The sequence below is a fragment of the Corythoichthys intestinalis genome, chromosome 20, assembly GCF_030265065.1.
Source record: "Corythoichthys intestinalis isolate RoL2023-P3 chromosome 20, ASM3026506v1, whole genome shotgun sequence".
Lineage (NCBI taxonomy): Eukaryota > Metazoa > Chordata > Actinopteri > Syngnathiformes > Syngnathidae > Corythoichthys > Corythoichthys intestinalis.
Genome location: NC_080414.1, coordinates 27,477,315 through 27,500,632, shown reverse-complemented (window position 1 = coordinate 27,500,632; position 23,318 = coordinate 27,477,315). Strand labels below are relative to the sequence as shown.

At 37.8% G+C, this 23,318-nt stretch overlaps 1 protein-coding gene across 3 annotated transcripts in view; it reads right to left on the bottom strand.

The window, feature by feature from the left end:
• Window positions 1-2,056: 2,056 nt before the first annotated feature.
• The window catches only part of znf438 (zinc finger protein 438), a 195,556-nt gene continuing 174,294 nt past the window's right edge, over window positions 2,057-23,318 (bottom strand). For all 3 annotated transcript variants that reach the window (XM_057824604.1, XM_057824603.1, XM_057824605.1), the window contains 2 exons: window positions 9,106-10,881; window positions 2,057-7,294 (listed from right to left, as the gene is read on the bottom strand). In XM_057824604.1, coding sequence (XP_057680587.1) covers window positions 6,715-7,294; window positions 9,106-10,853 — 2,328 coding nt within the window. In that variant the 5' untranslated portion in view covers window positions 10,854-10,881 and the 3' untranslated portion in view covers window positions 2,057-6,714. The remainder of the gene's footprint in view (window positions 7,295-9,105; window positions 10,882-23,318) is intronic.

The following is a 23,318-nucleotide window of genomic DNA, read 5'->3' as shown; positions in this document are numbered from 1 at the left end:
GTGGTCTTGTCAAGTCATACATACTAAGTGCAGTGAACATTTTCCAAAAAATATTGAAATGTCAATGTTTTGTGACATTGACTCAGTCTTCATCAGTTCAATGTGATTGTGCAAACGCTTGTCTGTTCTGATAAAGACCTATAAAAATGTTTAGTTCCTATGTTCAACCAGAAATTGTTAAATGTATACTTGGTATTACCATATAACTGGTGTCACATTGTTGAAGTATAAAAATATACTTATTAACCCTTAGATGCATAAGTGGGTCAAAAATGACCCGGTGAGGTTGTTTTCTTGAAATATCTTCGGACTGAAAATTGTTATCAATTCATCTTCCAGGTATTCCTCAAAAAACATGTTTTTGATATAATGCCATTCAAATTTTTGATGAACTTTTTGAACATTTGAAGAAATTGTCATTTTTGTATTACTACCCTAGGCTTCCACAAGTGCGTCAAAAATGACCCACATCCATTTTCTATGGAATCCAGTGGGAATCTTTCATTCTTATTAACTTTGGCTGTCAGGAATAAATTTACCGTGGACCACACAGACTAGGTATGTAAAAAGTGACATCCCTTAAGATTATTTTACACAGCAAGAGCTGATATGTGTACTGTAAGTATTATCTCCATATAGTATTTTGTGTGTGTCTTTCATGACTCTTATTATTACTACCGTATTTATCAACAAATTAACCTACTTCATAACTAGCTAGCTAACTAAGGCTAGGTTCACACCGCAGGTCCTAATGCACAATTCCGATTTTTTGTCATATCTGTTTTTTTGGCGTGCCCGTTCAGACTGCCTTTGTCCATTGAGCCTGTTCAAGTATCACAAATGCGCTCTAATTCGCAGTCCGAGATACGCTAAGCAAACTGGCCCGCATGCGCAGGAGCATTGAAGCAGAGAAAACTGAGCATTCTCAGACTTATCATCAACACATTTTTTTTTAATTTTGTGACTGTTGTAAAGCCCGCTCCTTCCCCAAAATCCGCGTTCAAACTAGGCGCTAATGCACAGCTGCACCGCTACCGAAGCGCCCTGTCTCTCTCTCGCTCTTTGCTGACGTTAATTTCTGTATGAATTCCAATTTGGGGTACTTGTCTCAGTTCAGACCGCAGCCACATTCTGGAAAAATGTGGCCCGGATGGGATTTTAACCACATACCAAAGTGACCTGGATCGAATTTGAAATGGTCCACTTTTATGCGACTTTTCCCGTTCAGTCCAGTTGGAAAAACACGAAAAAATCAGATTCGTGCATTAAAACCTGCGGTATGAATCTAGCCTAAGTTAGCTAACATTACTGTGTGTGTACATATAAATATATATATATATATATATTAGGGCTGTCAAACGATTAAAATTTTTAATCGAGTTAATTACAGCTTAAAAATTAATTAATCGTAATTAATCGCAATTCAAACCATCTATAAAATATGCCATATTTTTCTGTAAATTATTGTTGGAATGGCAAGATAAGACACAAGATGGATATATACATTCAACATACGGTACATAAGGATTATTTTTATAACAATAAATCAACAAGATGGCATTAACATTATTAACATTCTGTTAAAGCGATCCATGGATAGAAAGACTTGTAGTTCTTAAAAGAAAAATGTTAGTACAAGTTATAGAAATTTTATATTAAAACCCCTCTTAATGTTCGCGTTTTAATAAAATTTGTAAAATTTTCAATACAAAATTAAACTAGTAGCCCGCCATTGTTGATGTCAATAATTACATACACAATGCTCATGGGTGCTGAAGCCTATAAAATCAGTCGCACCCAAGCGCCAGCAGAGGGCGGCAAAACTCCATAAAACACAACAAGTGAGCGTTTCACTGTACTGTCATTTAAATCTGGGCATCTGCGTTAATTACGTCAATTATTTTAACGTGATTAAAATTAATTAAAAAAATAATTAACGCCCGTTAACGCGATAATTTTGACAGCCCTATATTATATATATATATATATATATATATATATATATATATATATATATATATATATATATATATATATATATATATATATATATATATTATATATATGGTGTGTGTGTGTGTGTGTGTATTTATTCATACAGCTACATATTGAGCTATTGAAAACACTACTCTTATCTTTCCTTATCCAAAATGTCATAGCTGCTAGATTTACAGCTGAAATGGTCCTACAGATGTTGGATGATGGAGAGGCAGTGACGGGGTTCGACTCAAGTGTTCGAAATTTCTATTGATGAGGACCCAGACTATTGTCCAGGTGGCAGTGTCAGTTGTCCACCTGGAAATCCAACTGAACAGGATCAACCTGACTCATAAAATTCCACTTTTGTGTCCTCTGAAGAAGAAAGTGTCCAAGTCATGGCCAACAGAATGAGTTTGTAGGGCTCTTACTAGAGAGAATTACCTCCCACCCAGGGCAGAACACAGAGCCACAATATCCTCAGATATCGGTCAGTACCTCCACAAGGGCTTAGCACCGCTTTCTCACCAAAAATATACATGGGAGCTCTTCATCATTTATGATAAAATACAAGGAAGGATAAAGTATCTTGCTGTTCTTTTTTTTTTCAAAAAATGTTAATTGAATCATAAAGATATTTCAAGCATGAAATCATGCTTGTGTGGCCCTAAATATAACTAATTAATAAAGATGTCCCGATCGATCGGGTCCGATCACGTCATTTTCAAAGTATCGGAATCGGCAAAAAAATATCGGACATGCATTTTTTAAATATATATATTTTTTAATTAAATTGTTTTCTAATTGTATTTAACCTTACAGACCAAATGTCTTACACTCATCCAGTCTTTAGTTTTGGCTTAAAGTAGGGCTATCAAATTTATCGCGTTAACGGCGGTAATTAATTTTTTAAAAAATTAATCACGTTAAAATATTTAACCCAATTAACGCATGCGCTGCACGACCTACTCACGCGTTGTCGCGTTCAATCTATAATGGCACCGATTTACCTATATATAGAGCTTAAAGGCAGCGTAAAATGAGTAGAGTGAATTTTGGCAGTCTTTGGAGCCTTTTTTTAATTGGCTAAAGCCTTACGATCCCTCTCTCAACAATTAGAAATATCGTGGGAAGCAATGTGGGGAAGCACGGTAGTAGATGATCTTAACACCCTCCCTTATTTCCCAACGCAGAGAAGATATATCAATTGGTGCCGCTACGCAAAGTCATGGTTGGACTTTCCATCATGCATTTGGGCAAAACAGTTAAATGGCTACAGTATCATTGACTGAAAGCTCAACAAATACACTAGATGGCAATATTTAGTCACAATATACAGTCACATTTATCCTTTTAGAATTACAAGTCTTTCTATCCGTGGATCCCTCTCACAGAAAGAATGTTAATAATGTAAATGCCATCTTCAGGATTTATTGTCATATTAAACAAATACAGTACTTATGTACTATATGTTGAATGTCTATATTCGTCCGAGTTTTATTCATTTTTTTCTTAATGCATTGCCAAAATGCATATGATCGGAGAAAATGATCGGGAATGATTGGAATTGAATCGGGAGCAAAAAAAAAGCAGTCTGATCGGGAAATATCGGGATTGGCAGATACTCAAACTAAAACGATTGGGATCTGATCGGGAGAAAAAAAACATGATCGGAACAACCCTACTAATTAATATACAAGTGATTATTCTTCACCAAAATGGCATACAAACACTTTGGTTCAAATATGGGTCATTTTTGACCCACTTATGGAATAGTGTAGGGTCCAGTAACTTGTGCATCTAAGGGTTAAGACCTTGTAATTATTATACTTTTATAATTATCCCTCCTGTGTTTCTCCGAAACTCCTATGTATGATCCCAACCGCTAACTTCTTGTTTTTCATTACTTTAACAATATACAGTGCTGCTCGAAAGTTTGTGAACCCCAGAGCGATGGTCAGATTTTTTGTAAAAAAAAAAAAAATAACCTTATTAAATGTTAAGTTATACCCAAATCCACAATACTGACATTCCAAATAATGGACTGAAACAAAAGAAATAGTTATATTGTCATTCTTTATTTAACAAATGTGGTTGATTTAAGAAAAACTCAGATATCATGTGTGCAAAAGTATGTGAACCCCTTCAGTTAATAGGATATTGCGCCTCCTTTTGCAGAGATTACCTCAACCAAACGGTTTCTGTAGTGACTAATCAGCCTCTCACATCTACTTTGGGGGATTTTTGCCCATTCTTCCTTGCAGAACGCAGTCAGTTGAGAGAGGTTTGATGGGCGTCTGGCATGAACTGCTCGCTTCAGGTCCCGCCACAGCATTTCAATGGGATTTAGGTCAGGACTTTGACTGGGCCAGTCCAGAACACGAATCTTCTTCTTTTTCAGCCATTCCTTGGTTGTATTGCTGGAATGCTTTGGATCATTATCATGTTGCATGATCCACCTTCTGCCAAGCTTTAACTTCAAAACAGATGGCGTCAGGTTATGTTCTAGGATTTGACAATATTCCTCAGAATTCATGATTCCCTGGACTATGTGGAGCTGTCCAGGTCCTGAGGATGAAAAGCAAGCCCAGATCTTGACATTCCCACCTCCATGCTTCACTGTTGGGAGAAGGTTCTTTTGGTGGTATGCAGTGTTGACTTTTCGCCAGACATGGCGGTTTTGGTTGTGACCAAACAGTTCAATTTTGCACCTACATCAGTTGATGAAAACTCTTTTTAATTTAGTCTCGACAACACAACTGTTAAAAAAACAAAAAAAAAAACTACTGAATTGATTGATTAGGAAATCAGGTTGAAATAATAGAAAATTCCAAAATGTTGAGGGGGTTCACAAACTTTTGAGCAGCACTGTATTTCCATAGATTCTGATGGCATTTTACCTGTATGACTCCAAGCCAAACAAATGGTCTTCCAGTGTAGATAATTTCTTAGCTACTCTACTTATACCCCTCAATTTATACATATGACAAAAATTCCATTTAAAACTTCCCATTGAGGGAATCGCACCCTGCAAACAGTTTTGGGGATTGTTGTAATATTGTAAATGCACAGGAAAAAAAGGTGTTTTCCCCAAATGAACCTATAGAATAACCTGGTGCCAAGTGTGGAATAAGGTGCAGTTGTATAACTATAGAATATATACTTCATTTGAGTTATTATGAACATTTATTATTTAAGAATGTGAATGCAACAGTTTGGATGCAGATGTTCCAGGCAATTTGGAACAAAACTACAAGCAAGTTTACCACTACAATCATTTTATGCAGAAATATAATTTTACAGTGGTTTGAAAAAGTATCTGAACCTTTTGGAATTTCTCACATTTCTGCATAAAATCACCATCAAATGTGATCTAATCTTTGTCAAAATCACACAGATGAAAAAACTGTCACACATTTATAGGTTTCATATTTTAAGGAGGATAGTATGCAAACAATGACAGAAGGGGGGGAAATAAGTAAGTGAACCCTGAGACAGCAAAACAGCCTAAAATCATGATGCTCCCTCCACCATGCTTCACGGTGGGGATGAGGTGTTGATGTTGATGAGCTGTTTTTCTTCCACACATGATGTGTGTTACTCCCAAACAATTCAACTTTGGTTTTATCATCCCACAAAATATTTTGCCAAAACTTTTGTGGAGGTCCAAGTGCCTTTTTACGAACATTAAACGAGCAAAATGTTTTTTTTAGACAGCAGTGGCTTCCTCCCATGGGCACCAATCTCTGCCACAGTTTGACATATTGTTGATGTGTGCACAAAGATATTGGACTGTGCCAATGAAGTCTTTAGCAGACACTCTAGGGTTCTTTTTTACCTCTCCGAATATCCTGGGCTGAACTCTTGGTGTCACCTTTGATGGACGGCCACTCCTTGGGAGAGAAGCAACAATGCCAAACTCTCTCCATTTGTAAACAACTTCTCTGACTGTTGACTGATCCAGATCCAGACTTTTAGAGATGGTTTTGTATCCTTACCGAGCTTTATACAAATCAACAATCCTTGACCGCAGGTATTCAGACAGCTCTTTTGACAGCGCCATGATGTACATCAGACAGTGCTTCTCATCAAGACAATTCTTACCAGGTGTGTGTTTTATTGATGATTAAAGCTGCCCTGTCCACAGTGATTGTGCATGGGCACACAGCTGACTTAAATTGTTTGGTAAAAATTGGTTTCAATTGTTCTTTAAGTCTCCTTAGGCAAAAACTTCACTTACTTATTTTCCCCCCTTTGGTCAGTGTTTGCATGCTAACCTCATTTAAATATGAAAACCTATAAATGTTTGGGTGGTTTTAGTTAAAGCACTGTTTTTTTTCATCTGTGTGATTTTGACAAAGATCAGATCACATTTGGTGATTTTATGCAGAAATGTGAGATATTTCAAAAGGTTCATATACTTTTTCCTACCGCTGTATGATACTTTTAATGGTTTTACTTTTGAAAGACTATTTAAATAAGCATTAAATAAAATTAAAACAAAACAAAACAAAACAGTGCAACATAAACTGAACTAGTACATTGTTTATAAATGTGGCATCTTTGACCTGATGATTAAGAACAGAGGAACCCCCCAAAATGGATGTCCTCCAAATATATATATTTTTAGGAGTGGGGGTGTGAGTTTGGAAATATGAAAACACTAAATCCCTGGCTTTATAATAGCAAGAACTGTATGACTATGACAAGCCCTAGTAAATGAGCTAGATGGGCAGGCTAAAGAGGATTTGAATCAGGAGATTCCAGATTACAGTCATCGTCTTCCATGCCAGAGTAGGCGCTCAAGGCAGCCCACAGTAAACTGGGTTGCTCACAGTGGTGGTAACCCCTCCAGTGCGCCAGAACACCTTCTTTAGTATCGAACATTTTGCTGCAAAGCACACAGTTAAAGGCAGAACCTACTGCAAGTACTCCATTGCATCCAACGGCAGCTGATGTCTGGACAGGCTCCCTGTCCTCCCCTTCACTTCCACAGTGGTGGAACATAATGTGCCTCTTGAGTTTCGCAAAAGACAAGAACTCCTCGTCACAGTTTCCACACTTGACAAGGCTGCGCTTTTTGTTGAGCTGTCGCCAGTAATGTGCAGCGTGTTTCACCAGCTCTTTTTCAGCATTATGCCCACCTGGCAATGGTTGATCGCCCTGTAGATGGACCTGGACCTCCTCCCCATGAACATACAGAAGGTGCATCTTCATGTCAGCAAAACTGGAGGTTGCCACTTGGCAGCGGCCACATTTAATCTGCAGCTCCACAGACTCTTTATGATCCTCTTCATTTGATGGTTCTGAATTTTCACTGTTAGGACAGAATTAGTAAATATCTGATCATTATTTATGAACAAAAAGACAAAAAATGAGATCCCAATCATTATGGGTAATGGGTAGGGTTGGGCACCGTTTAAATTTGAACGGTTTCTGTTCCGATTCAGCTTCCACGTTTCGGTTCCGGTTCTTTGAATAGGCAGGGTCAAAAATGTTTTATAGTTTATATTAATTTCTTAACTTTTCAATTATTTTTTAAATTATATGAACTTCCAATTCCCTATGAATTTCTCACAGGGCTATTTTTAATTTGTATATATACATACAGCAGTCTTTGAACTTGAATATGATGAAGTTTCTTTCCACAAGAGTGCACTTTCACAAAGATGTTTATTTTTTAAAAGCTCGCGGAGAAAACATGTACGCGTATTCTTTTGCCTATGTTTTAGAGTGTCTTATGCTGCAGGCATTTTTACATGTGTTGAGCTCCCACTAATGGGCTAACCTGGTGCATAATATCAAATGAACAAACAAACAAAAAAAAACAACTTGTAAAACCCAGTTCAGATTAGCAGTGTCTCCTGCAGTGGAGAACACACGTTTACTGGGTGTCGATGAAGCTTGAATGCATATATATGAGAAAGCGAGGGGAAGAAAAAAAAAAAAAAAAAAAAACGCAAATATTACGTAGGGGTAAGGTAGCTGTGAGCCGCTAAACACTTTATATACATATACCTTAGCTGGGAACTATGACAGAGCATTAGTATTAATTCTTCTATTGATCATAATTTGATGTAGATGAGGCAAAATAATAAGGATTTACTTATTTGTGAAACCGATTCTAAAACAAAAGATGCTTTTAATACTGTTGATTATATACATACAGAGTATATAGTTTATATAGCTACATTAGCTCGATGTAATAATAAAATTTATTCTTGTACTATTCCATCCATCATCTACCGCTTAATCCGGGGTCAGGTCGCGGGGGCAGCAGAAAACAGACGTAATTTATTTTAGTTTTACTTACCTGGTTCTGACTGGTTAGAGGACAGGCGCGTGTCAAATACATGGCACGTAGCTATGCGCTACTCGGCAATTATATTCCACGAAGCCGGGGGTGTTTTAACATATTGGTTGTGCAGCCACCTTTGCATGATATAGCTGTGTTGCAAATGTTGCACTGAACTGACTGGTCATTTTTCTTTATGAAGTTAAGCCAAACGTTTGAGCGCCACTGCACCGTGTCCATGGTTGAAATCAAGTTGCAATGCACAAACACACGCTTCATGTGGCTTCTTTGTGGTGTTCGGCAGCTATTTCTTTCCCGATCGGCGGTCATGGCATCGAAACATGGAACTGATATTTAAAAATTCGAACGGTTCCGGGAGAATCACAGTGTTAGTCCCGGATCCCATCGATGCCCAATCCTAGTAATGGGTACGGAGCTTGAATAGTACACTTCTGCTGAAATAGTTTGCTAGCCGTGACAGGCGCATATTCTCATTCCTCAATGCAAAATTATTGTTACCAAGTCACTGATTAGAAGTAGAACAAGTACTAGTCAATAAAAGGATCAGCACAATGACCTAGATTGACGCTAAATTCATGAGGCACAAACTTCTTTTACATTCCAATTAGGTACAGTATTCCTGTTTTATTAAAGTACTTGTATATTATAGTTTTTGAGGCTGAAGTGTTAAGTTTTAACTCAATAGGAAAAGATAATTCCCGATACAAGTTTTTTGAGTCACAAGAGCAGTAACAGAACAACAAGCTTAAGTCGCACGGAACCGCTGTATATTGTTTAAAGAACTCGATAAAATAACAGTAGAATTATCTTACCCGTCAACAGCCACGCTCTCCTCATGTTTTATGGATGGCTCCACTGTAAGCAAGACCTTGTGCACCTCTCGCAGATGACTGAAATAAACACCCACATATCCAAAAGCCTTTTCGCAGAACTCGCATCTTAGAGACCGACGAGATCGGGCTTCTGAATGGTGAACCTTCATATGGGTGCTCAGGCTCCCAGAATGTGCATACGCTTTGCGGCACACTGGGCAGGCATATGGTCGACTGTTGGTGTGACTGTTCATGTGACTCTGGAGATGTTGCTTGAACTGGAAGCAGCGGCTGCAGGTGGGACAACGATAGATATAGCGGCTGGCAACTAAAATTCTGGAATGGGCTGTACCGCTCAGATGTAAAGTGACGGGAGAGTGTTGTGGAGGACGATCTTGGTCCATCGTTGCTTTGGGAGTGGGGAGCTGATGACTTGGTAAGAGTTCAGGTTCTTGACCATCTAAAGTACAGGCAGGCAAACTAAGTAACTGGGGAACTGTCTCCATCACCAACACTGGTTTGGGCTGAATGCTACGATACTTTTTGGAAATGTCAACTTCTTTTTGTTTGGAACCCGATATAACAATAAGTGGTTTTTCAGGGACCCTTCTACGAAAAAAGGACAATGACCTTTTCTTTCTGGCCTCATATGCTAAGATGTCTTCCATCGTCTTTCTCTTTCTTCCCCTTTTCTTTCCTGGCATCTTTTGAAGGTTGCCCAACAGTGGGATGAGCGAGTTCTTATTCTGGGGCTGACGAGATGAGTTTGGCGTCAGAGCTTCAGATGTTTCATGAAATGAAGATGTAGGCTCTTTGGGACTCATGGGACCTGATTGATTCAAGCAACCCTTCTTATCTTGGGTCATGTTGAGTTTAGCAGCTGGAATAAGTGTGTTCTTCATTTTAGAGTAAGGTAGGATGGGCAGTTTACCCTTAGGAGCTGAAGGGATAATCTGGACTGCTTTGCTAAAGATGGCTGGAGAGATAACAGCAATGCTGTTTTGAGGCTGAGCTGATGCAGGCTTAGATTGGCATATCCTCATCATAGCACCACTTTGCTCAAGGGATTTCACTGGGCAGGTTTTGAGAGCAGTTGGGAGAGTCTGACATGGATTTTGAATGCTTGTTGCTCCAGGTTCTTCAGCTTTTACTGGAGCTTGCTCTAACTGGGATCCTGGGCCCAGGACTGCATTTTCCGGTAGCAGGGCAGGGACAGAGATTTCCGAATGGGCCGGGTCTATAAAAATGACCTGCTCTGATGTTTCCTGTTTTAGCTTCTGAATTTGAGTAACGGCGCACTCCTCTTTCTTTTTCTTGATCAATGTTGACGTGCTGCTCACCAGAGTTTTTAACTGTGCTGTTGAAGTCTCCCCAGTGGCTGTGTTCACCCTTCGAGCAACTGGGCGTAGTTTAACCTTATCGGGGGTCACAACACTCCTCATCGGCTTGTATCTGGGGATGGGCAGTTTAGGATTATTTTGGATGGAATGGGTCTGTTGAGGTTGTTGTTGTTGCTGTGTTGTTTGGGAGACAGAAGGGGGCAGTGCCACCAGAGAAAATGTGCCATCCTGACCAGCTATTTGCATCAGTGCATAGTTTTGGGTTGGCACAACAATGGATTTAGGGCTAGAGCCACTACTAGCTTCCGGAAGGGAAGGGGGAAGTTGACAAGATAGGACTGCAGAAGATGGGGAAGGCACAATGACTGGGGCCTTGGGGGCGATGCTGCGGAACTGAAGGCTCTTCATTTGAAAGGCTGGATTCACTGGAAACCAGCTGAAAGAAAAAAACAGTGGTATTAGAGGTGATTTGGAACCAAACCTTCAAAAACAGCACATAATAACCTTGCAACTAGGGCTGCAGCTATTGAATATTTTAGTAATCGAGTAATCGACTGAAAATTATATCGATTAATCAAGTAATCGGATAAAACAAATATATTTTTAGGTGAAGAGCAACTATAAATATACATGAGAAAAGAAGACATTTCATCTAATCTTGAACCATTTTCAGTCAATCAATGTCTTTATTTTCGATCTACATGTATATTGTTGAAAACAGCCAACAATTGCATCTCAGATGTAACTAGAATAAAAAAAAGACTAATTCACTGCTTTCACTCAAAAAACCTTTAGATCTTATTAAAAATATATATAAATACAGTGGGGAGAACAAGTATTTGATACACTGCCAATGTATCAAATATTTGTTCTCCCCACTGTATACCTAAAAATGCGTAATAAACCTAAAAATGCCGTTACGCTTGATAACACACATCACTTAAAAGTTAGGATTTTTCCCCACGTGTTTCAATTGAATTTCTATTTGTGTCAAGCTATTTTTAAGTTCTAGTTAAGTTTTAAGTTAGTCTAAACTGTAAATCCTGATAGGATTTTGAGTTTTTGCAGTGTTCAAAATAAATGTATGATACAGGCTGTATTGGAGCACATTAGGGACCAGTGCTACTTGGTGTTTTATCCAGCAATGACTACTGAGCTAAAATTGATAGTTAGCATTACTGAGTTTTTATTTGACACCCTCATCACTCCACAAGGCTATGTTATGTTAAAGCCTGTATGTAAGACACGTTAGCCACGCATGGACAGTGGTCATAATTAGTAGAAACCTAGCCCTCCGCAGGGCTAACGTTGCGTGAGCTAGTGACAGCAAGGTTAATCTTATTTATTAGCGCTTAGCGCTCTACTGCTTTGAGATGGCGGCTGTTTACTAACGCTGCCCAGACGCGGCCGAGTCTGTCATTCGCATCTAGTTCAACATACATGTGATCTCTATGAGACTCATCAGACGCTACCTGCTATCAATGTAGCATCTTGCGGGCTAGTATTTAGCAACGTCGGTGTCGTTTGTAGCGGCTGTCGGCTGGTGTAAGTTCTTTTATTTTTATTCTTTTGCTTCTTCCTCTGTGCACGTGACATCAGCACGTTGTCTCGCATTAAAAGTAGTCTGAGCGAAACGTCATGCTTAGAGCTGTCAAAATAAACGATTACTCGAGGTGAATAAAATTACTCGGATCAGATTTAAACTCGAGTTGCTTGAGTATTCGTTTCAGCTCTACTTGCAACACTGTATTCCAGCATTCGTTTACCGGTGGACATTTAAGTCATCCTCTTTTGGGAGTCATTCTAATGTCATCCTCTTTTGGGAGTCATTCTTTATTGATGCCAATGTAGTTTTGTCATGTGCAACTCAAATAGGGGCACATAAAAATTCAAGCATCTGCATTAGTGTGACAAATTGTCTCTTTAGCCATACATAGCAGTTATCTTGTCCTCCAAGGCTAAAGCTAAGGAAAGAATGTGGTCTTTGATATGAACTCAGCATGTAGCTTGCCCCACCTCCTAAAGCAGAGGTCTCAAACTGGTCCTCAAAGGGCCGCAGTGGGTACTGGATTTCATTCCAACCAAACGAGAACAATCCCTTTTCACCAATCTGGTGTCTAACAAGTGTAATCAGTTAATTGCAGTCAGGTGCTGCTTACTTTAGCAGAAACCTCATTGGTTGAACTGTCTGTTTTGGATCTGTTGGAACAAAGACCAGGACCCACTGCGGCCCTTTGTGGAATCGGTTTGAGACCCCTGTCCTTAAGTCACTTACAGAAAGGTCTGTTGACTCTCAAAAAGTTACCCTAAAGATGTCAGGATTATACTTTTTATAGACCTTTGCTTCCAGGTAACTTTTTTTTTTTCTTTTCTAGCATCGTTTTACTATTGAACTTGCTTTCATGGCTATGTGGAGTGATACAAAAATATATATATAAAAATTCCTTTTAAAAACAATCTTCTCAAATCCTAATGTGCCCAATACATAGCCACATAAAGCTAAATTAAAAAAAATATTCCCATAAATTTGCACTTAATATCAAATAGCTGGCAGAGAATATGTGGGACTGCATCTCGACCTACAAGTAAAATCTCTCAACCCAGCATAATTCTACATGTTCACAACATTGAGTAACATAGAAGCATCAAAAACAGCCTTTTTTACAAATCCACTCGAATACCAATTGTTATAAACTCATTCTGGAGGCGTCACAAAAACACTGCAACAATACGAGAGGAGAAACTGAAGATAACAGCTTCAAAGCGCGTCAGTAAAGAAATTGCAAAAGGCGTATTGTTTAACAGCTGGAAGTGTTTTTCTGCTAAGAATATTTACACAGTACCTGGCCACATGACAGCTCCATAAAACTGGAGGTATTCACTTTTATATACAGGAGACAGCTGATAATAGTTTGATAGTTACTGTGGCTGAACATTCAGTGGAATAAAACCAAGTGATGGCCCTGCAGACAATTTATATAATCATAGATTTTAATCTGTTGGAGAAAATTCATTCTACCAAGTGAAAGAATGGATGGATGGATACTGTATCAAGTGGAAATTTCAGTGTCACAATCTGATGGCAGTAACCTTGATTCAAGAACTTATTAGTTACTGTATTATACACTGTATAAAAAAAAAAACATGGTAGAGATGTCCCGATCGATCAGGTCCGATCACGTCATTTTCAAAGTATCGGAATCGGCAAAAAAATATCGGCCATGCCTTTTTTAAATATATATATATATATATATATATATATATATTTTTTTTTTATTAAATCGTTTTCTAATTGTATCTAACGTTACAGACATAATATGTTACACTCATCCAGTGTCTTTGGCTACGTTCATACTACAGGTCTTAATGCACGAATCCGATTTTTTCGTGTTTTTCCGACTCGAGTGAGGCATTAACTTGACGGTCTGAACGTGACAAGTCAATAGAACAATAGAACTGGACCATTTCAAATCCGATCTGGGTCACTTTCGTATGTGGTTCAAATCCGATCTGGGCCACATTTTTCCAGACTGTCGCGGTGGTCTGTACTGTCCAATCTCTCAAATCGGAATTCATGCAGCAATTACGTCATCAAAAAGCGAGAGAGACGCCACAGTAGCGGGGCAGCTGTGCGTTATTAGCGCCTAGCTTGCCTTGAACACGGCATTTTAGGAAGAGTCGGACTTGACAACAGTCATAAAAAAAATAAAAATGGGTTGAGGATAAGCCTGAGAATGATCGGTTTTCTGTCTGCTCCATATAAGCAATATTTCAACATTGCTTACACAGCCGAGAGTCGGGGCAAACTGCGCGTATGTGTGTGTGACATGCACGGACAGTGCGTGCATGCTATCGATCCATATACTTTGAATATAAGCCTAAACTGGGATTATTTATGTCTGTTATTTGTGTCCTCTTTTTAAAAAGCAAAATATGATATCCCTGGAATGACGGATGACAGCCAGCATGTGTGGTCATTTGTTTTGATGTTTCTGCGCATGCGGGTCGTCTTGCTCAGCGCTTGTCGGACTGCGAATTAGTGCGCATGCAATACTTGAATGGTCTCAATGGACAAAGGCAGTCTGAACGGGCACGCAAAAAACAGATATGACAAAAAATCGGATTCGTGCATTAAGACCTGTAGTATGAACGTAGCCTTTAGTTTAGGCTTAAGGTTGGGTTATCAAATTTATCCTGATAGCGGCGGTAATTAATTTTTTAAAAATGTATCACGTTAAAATATTTAACGCAATTAATGCATGCGCTGCACGATCCACACACGCATTCTCGCGCTCAATCTGTAACGCCGTTACAGACGCACGTCTGTGACGCCGTTTTACCTATATGGAGGGATAAAAGGCAGCGTAAAATGAGTAGAGTGAATTATGGCAGCCTTTGAGCCTTTTTTTAATGGGCTAAAGCCTTACAATCCCTCTTCCCACGATTAGAAATATCATGGGAAGCAATGTAGGGAAGAAAGGTAGCAATTGATCTTTTTCTTAACACCTTATGTAATTTCCCAACGCAGAGAAGATCTATCAATTGGTAGCACTACGCACAGGGTTCCACTTCCCATCATGCATTAGAGCATGGCTACAGTATCATTTACTGAAAGCTCAACAAATACACTAGATGGCAATATTTAGTCAGAATATACAAAGTCACAAGTCTTTCTATCCGTGGAGCCCTCTCACAGAAAGAATGTTAATAATGTAAATGCCATCTTGAGGATTTATTGTCATAAAAAACAAATACAGTACTTATGTACTGTATGTTGAATGTATATATTCATCCGAGTTTTATTCTTTTTTTTTCTTAATGCATTGCCAAAATGTATATGATCGGGAAAAATTATCGGGAATGATTGGAATTGACATAGCAGATTCATGGCGCAATAAACCCCCGAACTATTTTTAATTTGTCCATTTTACTCTGGAAATCCCCATTTACAGACATCGCGCAACCGCTTTCGTTTCAACCTAGCCATAAGAAGTAATCGTATTTATTATTCGAAATGTCTGTCATTTTTAGCTAGAATCGTTAATTGATGTCTAATATTTAGTTAAAAAAAAAAAAAAAAAAACGACTAAAAAATTATTCACTCGCATATTTTAAACTTTTAAACAAATGACGTCACAATGAAAAAATTGGCGTCTGTAAAAAAGTCAGATATCTACCTCATAACTATTGCTTAATTGTTTTTTTTTGGTCACTGTCACATTTTCCTCAATATTTTAGATGATAATCGAGCCAAACAGAAAAATTGAAAAATAACGTTTAAAAGGGTAACTATATGAAAAAAAAAATCTCAACCCTCCTTGTTGTCTGCGATTTCTGCATTGCGACCCTTGTTATATGACCATGTTTCACCCATAAAATCCCCCAAAAATCCAGCTGTGGCCATTCACAGCTGTTTCTTGATACTCGGTGGTACATGCTACATGGAGTTTTTGGATCGAAACAAGGTGAGTACGCGATAATATCTCGTTAAAATCATGGCGTCTTTAATTCGGCTCTTGCGTGCTCTCACCTCCAGTTAGGGTTTTGTTGTTTTATTTTATTTTATTTTTTTAAATGCCCTACTGTTCAAAAGTTTTCTTCCCTCAGAAAATTGAGATTTTATGCTTTCCAATGATGTATCATACATGCATTTCGGCCAATTTTGAAAATAGGCCAAATTGGGTATCTCAGAGCGGAACTTCAAGCCACCAGAGTGTTTTCCGCCATATATATTAAAAATAAAGCAGAACTACAAATTTCAAGTCCATCTATTTTGTTTGCAGTTTTGTTGGAAATCCTGCAAATGCATTAAAAGTAAGATGAATTTATGTTGAACTCAACATTTTAAGTAAACCAGCCTTATGTTAAAGCAACACTAGGTAACTTTTTAACCTTCATTAAATATTTTCTTAACATTTGTGATAATATATCGACTAACAACTACTTCAATGAGACCTCTTTTATATCTTGAAAGGGTCTGTATCACTTTCACCGACACTAATTAACTTTGAGGAGGGTGGCAGGAACCCTGCTACAAAAAAGAAAAAAAAAATCTACAAATGTGCTGACTGCTTTACAGCATACATCACTTCCACCTTTCCCCATTCATTATAAAGGCTAAGTCGATGCGAATGCTATCGTGCGAATTCTGCAAACATGACAGAGCAACAAAAGAGACAAGTTTTGTCTGAGGAGAAAAAAAAGGGAGGCCACCAGGATATACAGAATAAACATTGGCCTGGCTTTGACTCGCTAGCATGACGCCCCGCCCACACTCCCTTTAACCGAACTCGTCAGTACTGATGTGTTGAGGTGGTGTGTGTTGGGGGTTAGCCGCACTAAGCCACACGGTTGCTAACCACCATATGCTATTGTTTAGCCACAACTGGATTCAGTACCTTATTTCTATTTATCCTTCACACAGCCGCTGGAAACAGAAATGTTTGTGTTGTTGTTTAATCAATCCGCAGGCAACCGGGAGATCGATTTTTGATTGATTGATAATTTTATGACACCGTGCGGGTGTGCGCAGTTTCTCATGGGAAATGCAGTCTTCCTTAAGGCAAAACACTACCGCTTTTGTCCACTGCCGTCATTAAAATTGACCATAACTGTAACGTAACTGTAACTAACGTAAACTGAAGCCAAAATTTTAAGTGCTTACAAATATCAAATATTTTTTATTTATTTATTTATTTATTTATTTTCCCTTCAGGCATGAACATACAGCATTTATATGTGTTTACAATTAATTCAACCCGAAAAGGGCTGACGGGAGAAGCCGAAGCTTATTGAAACCCATCCCCAGTATACCATATAGGACGCAGAAAATATCGAATATCAATTTTTGACATTCAGATTTCGTAGTGATTACAAGTTTTTTTGTTTTTTTTATGTTAACCATCCCCTCTGATCGTTCATTTTCCCAATAGTCCATTGTCGATCGTGGCAATGTGCTCGTTATGTTGATTAGTTCCAGTAGATTAGTTCATAATTCAGTAGTTAGTTTATTCAGTTGATTCGATCCAGAAATCAGGATCGAATATGTCATTTGGTTCATTGGAACAATCTTCACAGAGCAACACCCCCACCGCCCTTAATGCGTCCTTCGCCTTCGAGTGTCTGTGAGTTGTTTCAATAACTATCAATATCAATATCAGTTGACATATGCTGATTAACGGTTTCAAGGTATACCGTGGTATGAAAACGTCAAGGTTTCAAAACCGCAAAACTTTTCCATCATACCATCCCTAAGGTATTAGTTATTTTTATGTCCCAAAAATGCAGGGAGAAACCCCTCGCTTGCAGCTGCAAGGCTTGAACCCCCACCACCAGTTGTTGCTCAGTGTCAGTGAGTCACCTGTGCTACGCGATGGCTGGATGAGGTGAAACTCTTGAACTTTTTCCCCCCATCGGAGAAAACTAAATCGCTGGTATGGGAATACGGCTACTGAAAAGTTACCGACGACCGCGGCTTAGAGAAGGAGGGCCAACCTACATGTAAAACATGTTTGCGGAGGGTGGCTGCCTAGGAGGCAATACCTCCAATATGATTTTGCATTTATACATTTATACAAAATTAAAGGTTAGTCAACACTGTCATGAACGTTTCTCACCAGCTACAAGAGTTAACTCCAGAGTGTTTAGTGTGTCTATGTTTTTTATGTCCCAAAAATGCAGGGAGAAATCCCTCGCTTGCAGCTGCAAGGCTCGAACCCCCACCACCAGTTGTTGCTCAGTGTCAGTGAGTCAGCTGTGCTACACGGTGGCTGGAGGCGGAGACACTCCTAAACTTTTTCCCCTACCGAAGAAAATGAAATCACTGGTAACGGAATACTTCGGCTACAGAAAAGTTGCAGAAGGCCGCGGCTTAGAGGAGGAGGGCCATCAGAGTGTAAAACATGTTTGGGGAGGGTGGTTGCCGAGGAGGCAATACCTCCAATATGATTTCGCATTTATACAAAATCAAAGGTTAGTAAACACTTTCATGAACATTTCCCACATGTTATTAGAGCGTGTTTAGTGTGTCTAGCAATGGTAAAATATGTGGTGTTTTTCTCTCTGGCAACTTTCTGTATTGAGAAAGAGTGTGTGTATAATGTAAAACTGATACGAGTCATACGCACATGCTTTTTATGGGAAATAATTCAATTATTTTTGTTCTGATGGTTATAATGTTGAGCTGTGGGTTTACGCTCACCTAAAAGAGACTGCATTTATTTTAATTGTATTTAGAATATTTTATTTATTTATTTTTAACTTAACATTATACTTATGTTCCACTTTGCCAATATGTTTTGAAAAATAAAAATCCTGTTTAATGGAGAAAAGGTTCTTTTTTTTAAACCCAGATATCTCAAAGTATCACATTTTATAGCTTGCAAGACTGTGATACCGTAAAATTTTCGGCTTAAGGTTATCTATCATACAGTCAGAATATCATACCGGCACATGCCTATACATCAGTATATAGAAATTAATATTCTGAGCAAGAGAAGGATATGTTTCAACATTTTACTGATGTGTTTTGGACATTTATTGCTTTCAGAACATATATAGAATTTTGTTATTTTTAAATCACCTAAGATGAGGTCCAAAGCTAAATAACAAACATCAAACAGGCTCTGCAATCTTGCCGTCTTCAGAGTACCCCTACAGAAACAGCAGCTTCCAATCTGTCAGTCAAACCAAATTTGACTCAGTAATTGCAGTTTGACATTTACTCATACTTTTCCATTAAATCTCTCTTTTGACAGTTGTATGAGATATGTATTGAGAGCTTCGTAGGGTAGCATTTGAACATTTTTCCCCAAATAAAAATATTAGGGCTGTCAAACGATTAACATTTCTAATCAAGGTAATCACAGCTTAAAGATTAATTAATGGTAATTAATTGCAATTTAAACCATCTCTAAAATATGCCATATTTTTCTGTAAATTGTTTTTGGAATGGAAAGATAAGACACAAGATGGATATATATATTCAACATAATGTACATAAGTACTGTATTTGTTTATTATAACAATAAATCCACAAGATGGCACTAACATTATTAACATTCTTTCGGTTAAAGGGATCCACTGATAGAAAGAGGTGTAGTTCTTAAAAGATAAATGTTAGTACAAGTTATAGCAATTTTATATTAAAACTAGGGCAGTCAAACGATTAAAATTTTTAATCGAGTAAATCACAGCTTAAAAATTAATTAATCGCAATTAATCGCTATTCAAACCATCTCTAAATTATTGTTGGAATGGAAAGACAGATAAGACAAGACAGACATATATATACAACATACTGTACATAAGTACTGTATTTGTTTATTATAACAATAAATCCACAAATGGTATTATTAACATTCTTTCTGTTAAAGTGATCCACGGATAGAAAGACTTGTAGTTCTTAAAATATAAATGTTATAGTTACAAGTTATAGTAATTTTATATTAAAACCCCTCTTCATGTTTTTGTTTTAATAACATTTGTAGAATTTTCAATCAAAAGTAGAGTTAATATAATAATAGTAAGAATAAAAATAACAAAAATAAGAATAGAGTGAAAGTCTGAGTAAGTTGCCAGTTCATGCCAGTTCACTTTGCATTGTTGTTTAACTGTGTGAGAATAGGGCTTCATTACTACAGACTGAAGTGCTTTTTTTTTTTTTTTTTTTTTTTTTTTTTGAGAGAAAGGATTATTTTTGTTATGCTTTCACTAAATGATACCTATGTTTGTTGTGAAGGAGGTGCCGAAGCTTATGCCAATAAACGGCGCGGTCCAAAGAATGCCTGTGTCCACCCGCCTTTATAACATATATCTCTGTACATGTCTTACCCAAAATACAACAAGAGACACATAATTGCCACTAAAAGAAAGAAAACTTACAGAAATATGCGTGGAGCACAAATAGCACAATGTAACAGCATAAACGTCTCACAACTACTAATTCTCCCACTAGTAGAAGGAATAACATTAGTATGGAACGGCACTTCCCCCAAGCGGCCGGTGGCATTCTCTTCACTCAATGTCCATAAACGGAGTCATTGTAATCTGTTTGAGGCAATGCGTGAGCGGGTCATTCAGTGCATGCGTTAATTGCGTCAAATATTTTAACGTGATTAAATTAAAAAATGTATTAACGCCCGTTAACGCACTAATTTTGACAGCCCTAATTAAAACCCCTCTTAATGTTTTCGTTTTAATAGAATTAGTAAAATTTTCAAGAAAAAATAAACTAGTAGCTCGCCTTTGTTGACGTTGCCGAGCGGTGACGTAACATCGGGCTCCCTGCCGTTCTTCCACAGTGTCTTTAACCCTTTAAGGTCTGGGCCTATTTTGTCTGATTTTGCATGCCTTTGAAGTTGCCTTTATATTTCAAAGAAAGAATTGGTTACGATGGCCTGGTTTGGTCCCTTTTTTTGTGACACCTTGAACTTCATGTCCAAATTGTTGTTTCCTTCACTGATCAATTATAAATCATCATTTTGGGCCCAAAAAGACCAAAAATTCCAAAATCGTTTTGTCAAAATTTTTAATATTGATGTCTAATTGACAACCAAACATGCGTAACGAACCGTTTTGAAACTTTGTAATATTTATTCAACATGTTAGGATGAACATTCAACCAAAAAAATTTAGAATAAATAGTCTTATATTTGACAATTCAACATAAACAACAGGTATAGCCATAGGCGTTTTTTGCCTTTATACATGCTCCAGTCAAAACAGGTTATATACAGCAGATCTAACAGTGAAAAAATATATACCATCTAACACAAAAAGTGTTTAGAGGCCATCTCTTTATGAGTTTAGGTATTGCGGCCCATCGCCTGATGAAAACTATGTACACACAATCAAGCTTCTTGAACACACATTTATATACACAAATTGAGAAGATTGATGTGGGAAAAAATATATATATATAACATTGGGGGAAAAATTTCATTTTCAAAAATATTTACAATAAACAAGTTAAATTTTTTTCAGTCATGCCACTCCGAAAAGCAGTTTCGTGCTGGAATTAGACACGGCTACATCACACAGCTCACACTTCCATGGGGTGTCGGTCCTCTTTCCACCCTTCCATTTTCATTTCACTTTACTTTCATTGTCACTATAAATGTACATGAAAATAAGTCAGTATTTATGAAAATAATAAAGTATAAAATAAAAATATATACAGCAATAAATAATAATGGAAATCTATATGTATGACAATAGAAAGAATACCATAGCTGAATATGTGCTACATCCCTAATCTTCATATAGAAAGAAGAACACCACAAATTATAAATTCCTGCCTGGGATACCCACAGTGCACGTACGACTTTGATCTGATATGCACATTTTATTATTATATACACAAACACACACTTATATTGCATCAAAATTAACTTTGTCTTGCAATATCAAAAGAAACTTTCAAAAGAAACGTTTTCAGCATGAAAAAATAAGAGTGAGTTGGTTTACCTCTGCTCGTCGATGGCGTCACCCACGTGTTCAAATCCGTTACTATCTTCACTCGAGGACTCTTCCGAAGAAGACGATGATGACGAATTTGGACCATCCTCTTCCCCAAGTTGATCAGAAGCACAATTGCTTGCGCTAAATTTAGTTTTCCGTTCATTGTCAAAGTCACACAAAGTCGCTGCTCGATCCAGCAGTATCCAACTGGCCGTCGCTCGCCACCTCGCTGCTTCAGAACACTCCTCCCTCTGGTTCGGTTGAACCTCGCACCGCAGTTATATTTATTTTAAAAAAACGCATTTTGTGCTTCCACTGTGACTTCGAAAGGGTTCGTTTGATTTGTGTTTTTTTCATGGAGCTTCCGTTTTGAAAAAAGGACTAGAAATGATGGAAATATAGACATAAACAAATGATCCATGCAGCGTTTTAATGTTTTTTTGAGAGGACAATAAAACTATAAAACTTAAATGACAATATCTCACGTTCTAGTTGGTCGATTGACTTCAAATAATAACGAGAGTAAACCGCAACTTCCGCACTTTAAAACGAGACCAACCAACGGCATGTGGGTGACGTAATTAAAACGTGAGGGCGCTTCAAAGACGACGTGCGCTGAGGACGCGCCGGCGCGTCCTTCGACTCTCAAGGGTTAATTACGTAAGACAGTGATTGAAATACACCACAAGGTGTCAATGGCGAGTTTCAAATTACTTAGAAATCAAGCCAATGAGTGTGTTTTGTCCCTCAACTGACATCGTTTACTGGGTCCATTATTGTACTTCACGGTCATTTGAGTGCTGGCTTCACAACGTACGAGACCTCTGATAGTTTGTATATTGTGACTAAATATTGCCATCCAGTGTATTTGTTGAGCTAAACGAAATGTTTGAATTGAGTTTGACCAAAGTCTGAGTAAGTTTTATGTGTATTTTGTGTTGTTGTTGTTGTTGTGTATTTTCTATTTTGATTGGGAAAGCCAGTTCTCTTTGCATTGTTGTTTAACTGTGTGAGAATAGGGCCTCATTAATACAGAATGAACATTATTTTTTTTTTGACAGGAAATTTTTTTTTGTTGTGCTTTCACTTAATGATACTTATGTTTGTTGTGAACGAGCTGCCAAAGCTTATGCCAATAAACGGCGTGGTCCAATGAACGCCTGTGTCCCTCGCCTTTATCTGCCTCTTAGCTCTCAATGTGCAAAAAAACTGCTTCATTGTAATCTGTTTGAGGCAATGCATGAGCGGGTCATTCCCGTTAAATACGTCAAATATTTTCACGTGATTAATTTTAAAAAATTAATTACCGCCCATTAACAAGACAAATTTGACAGCACTACAAAATAAGTTTAGTTTTTTTGATATACTTGTTCTAGTCTTTCTACAATTCGAAGTCAGATGTAACCGCATTTC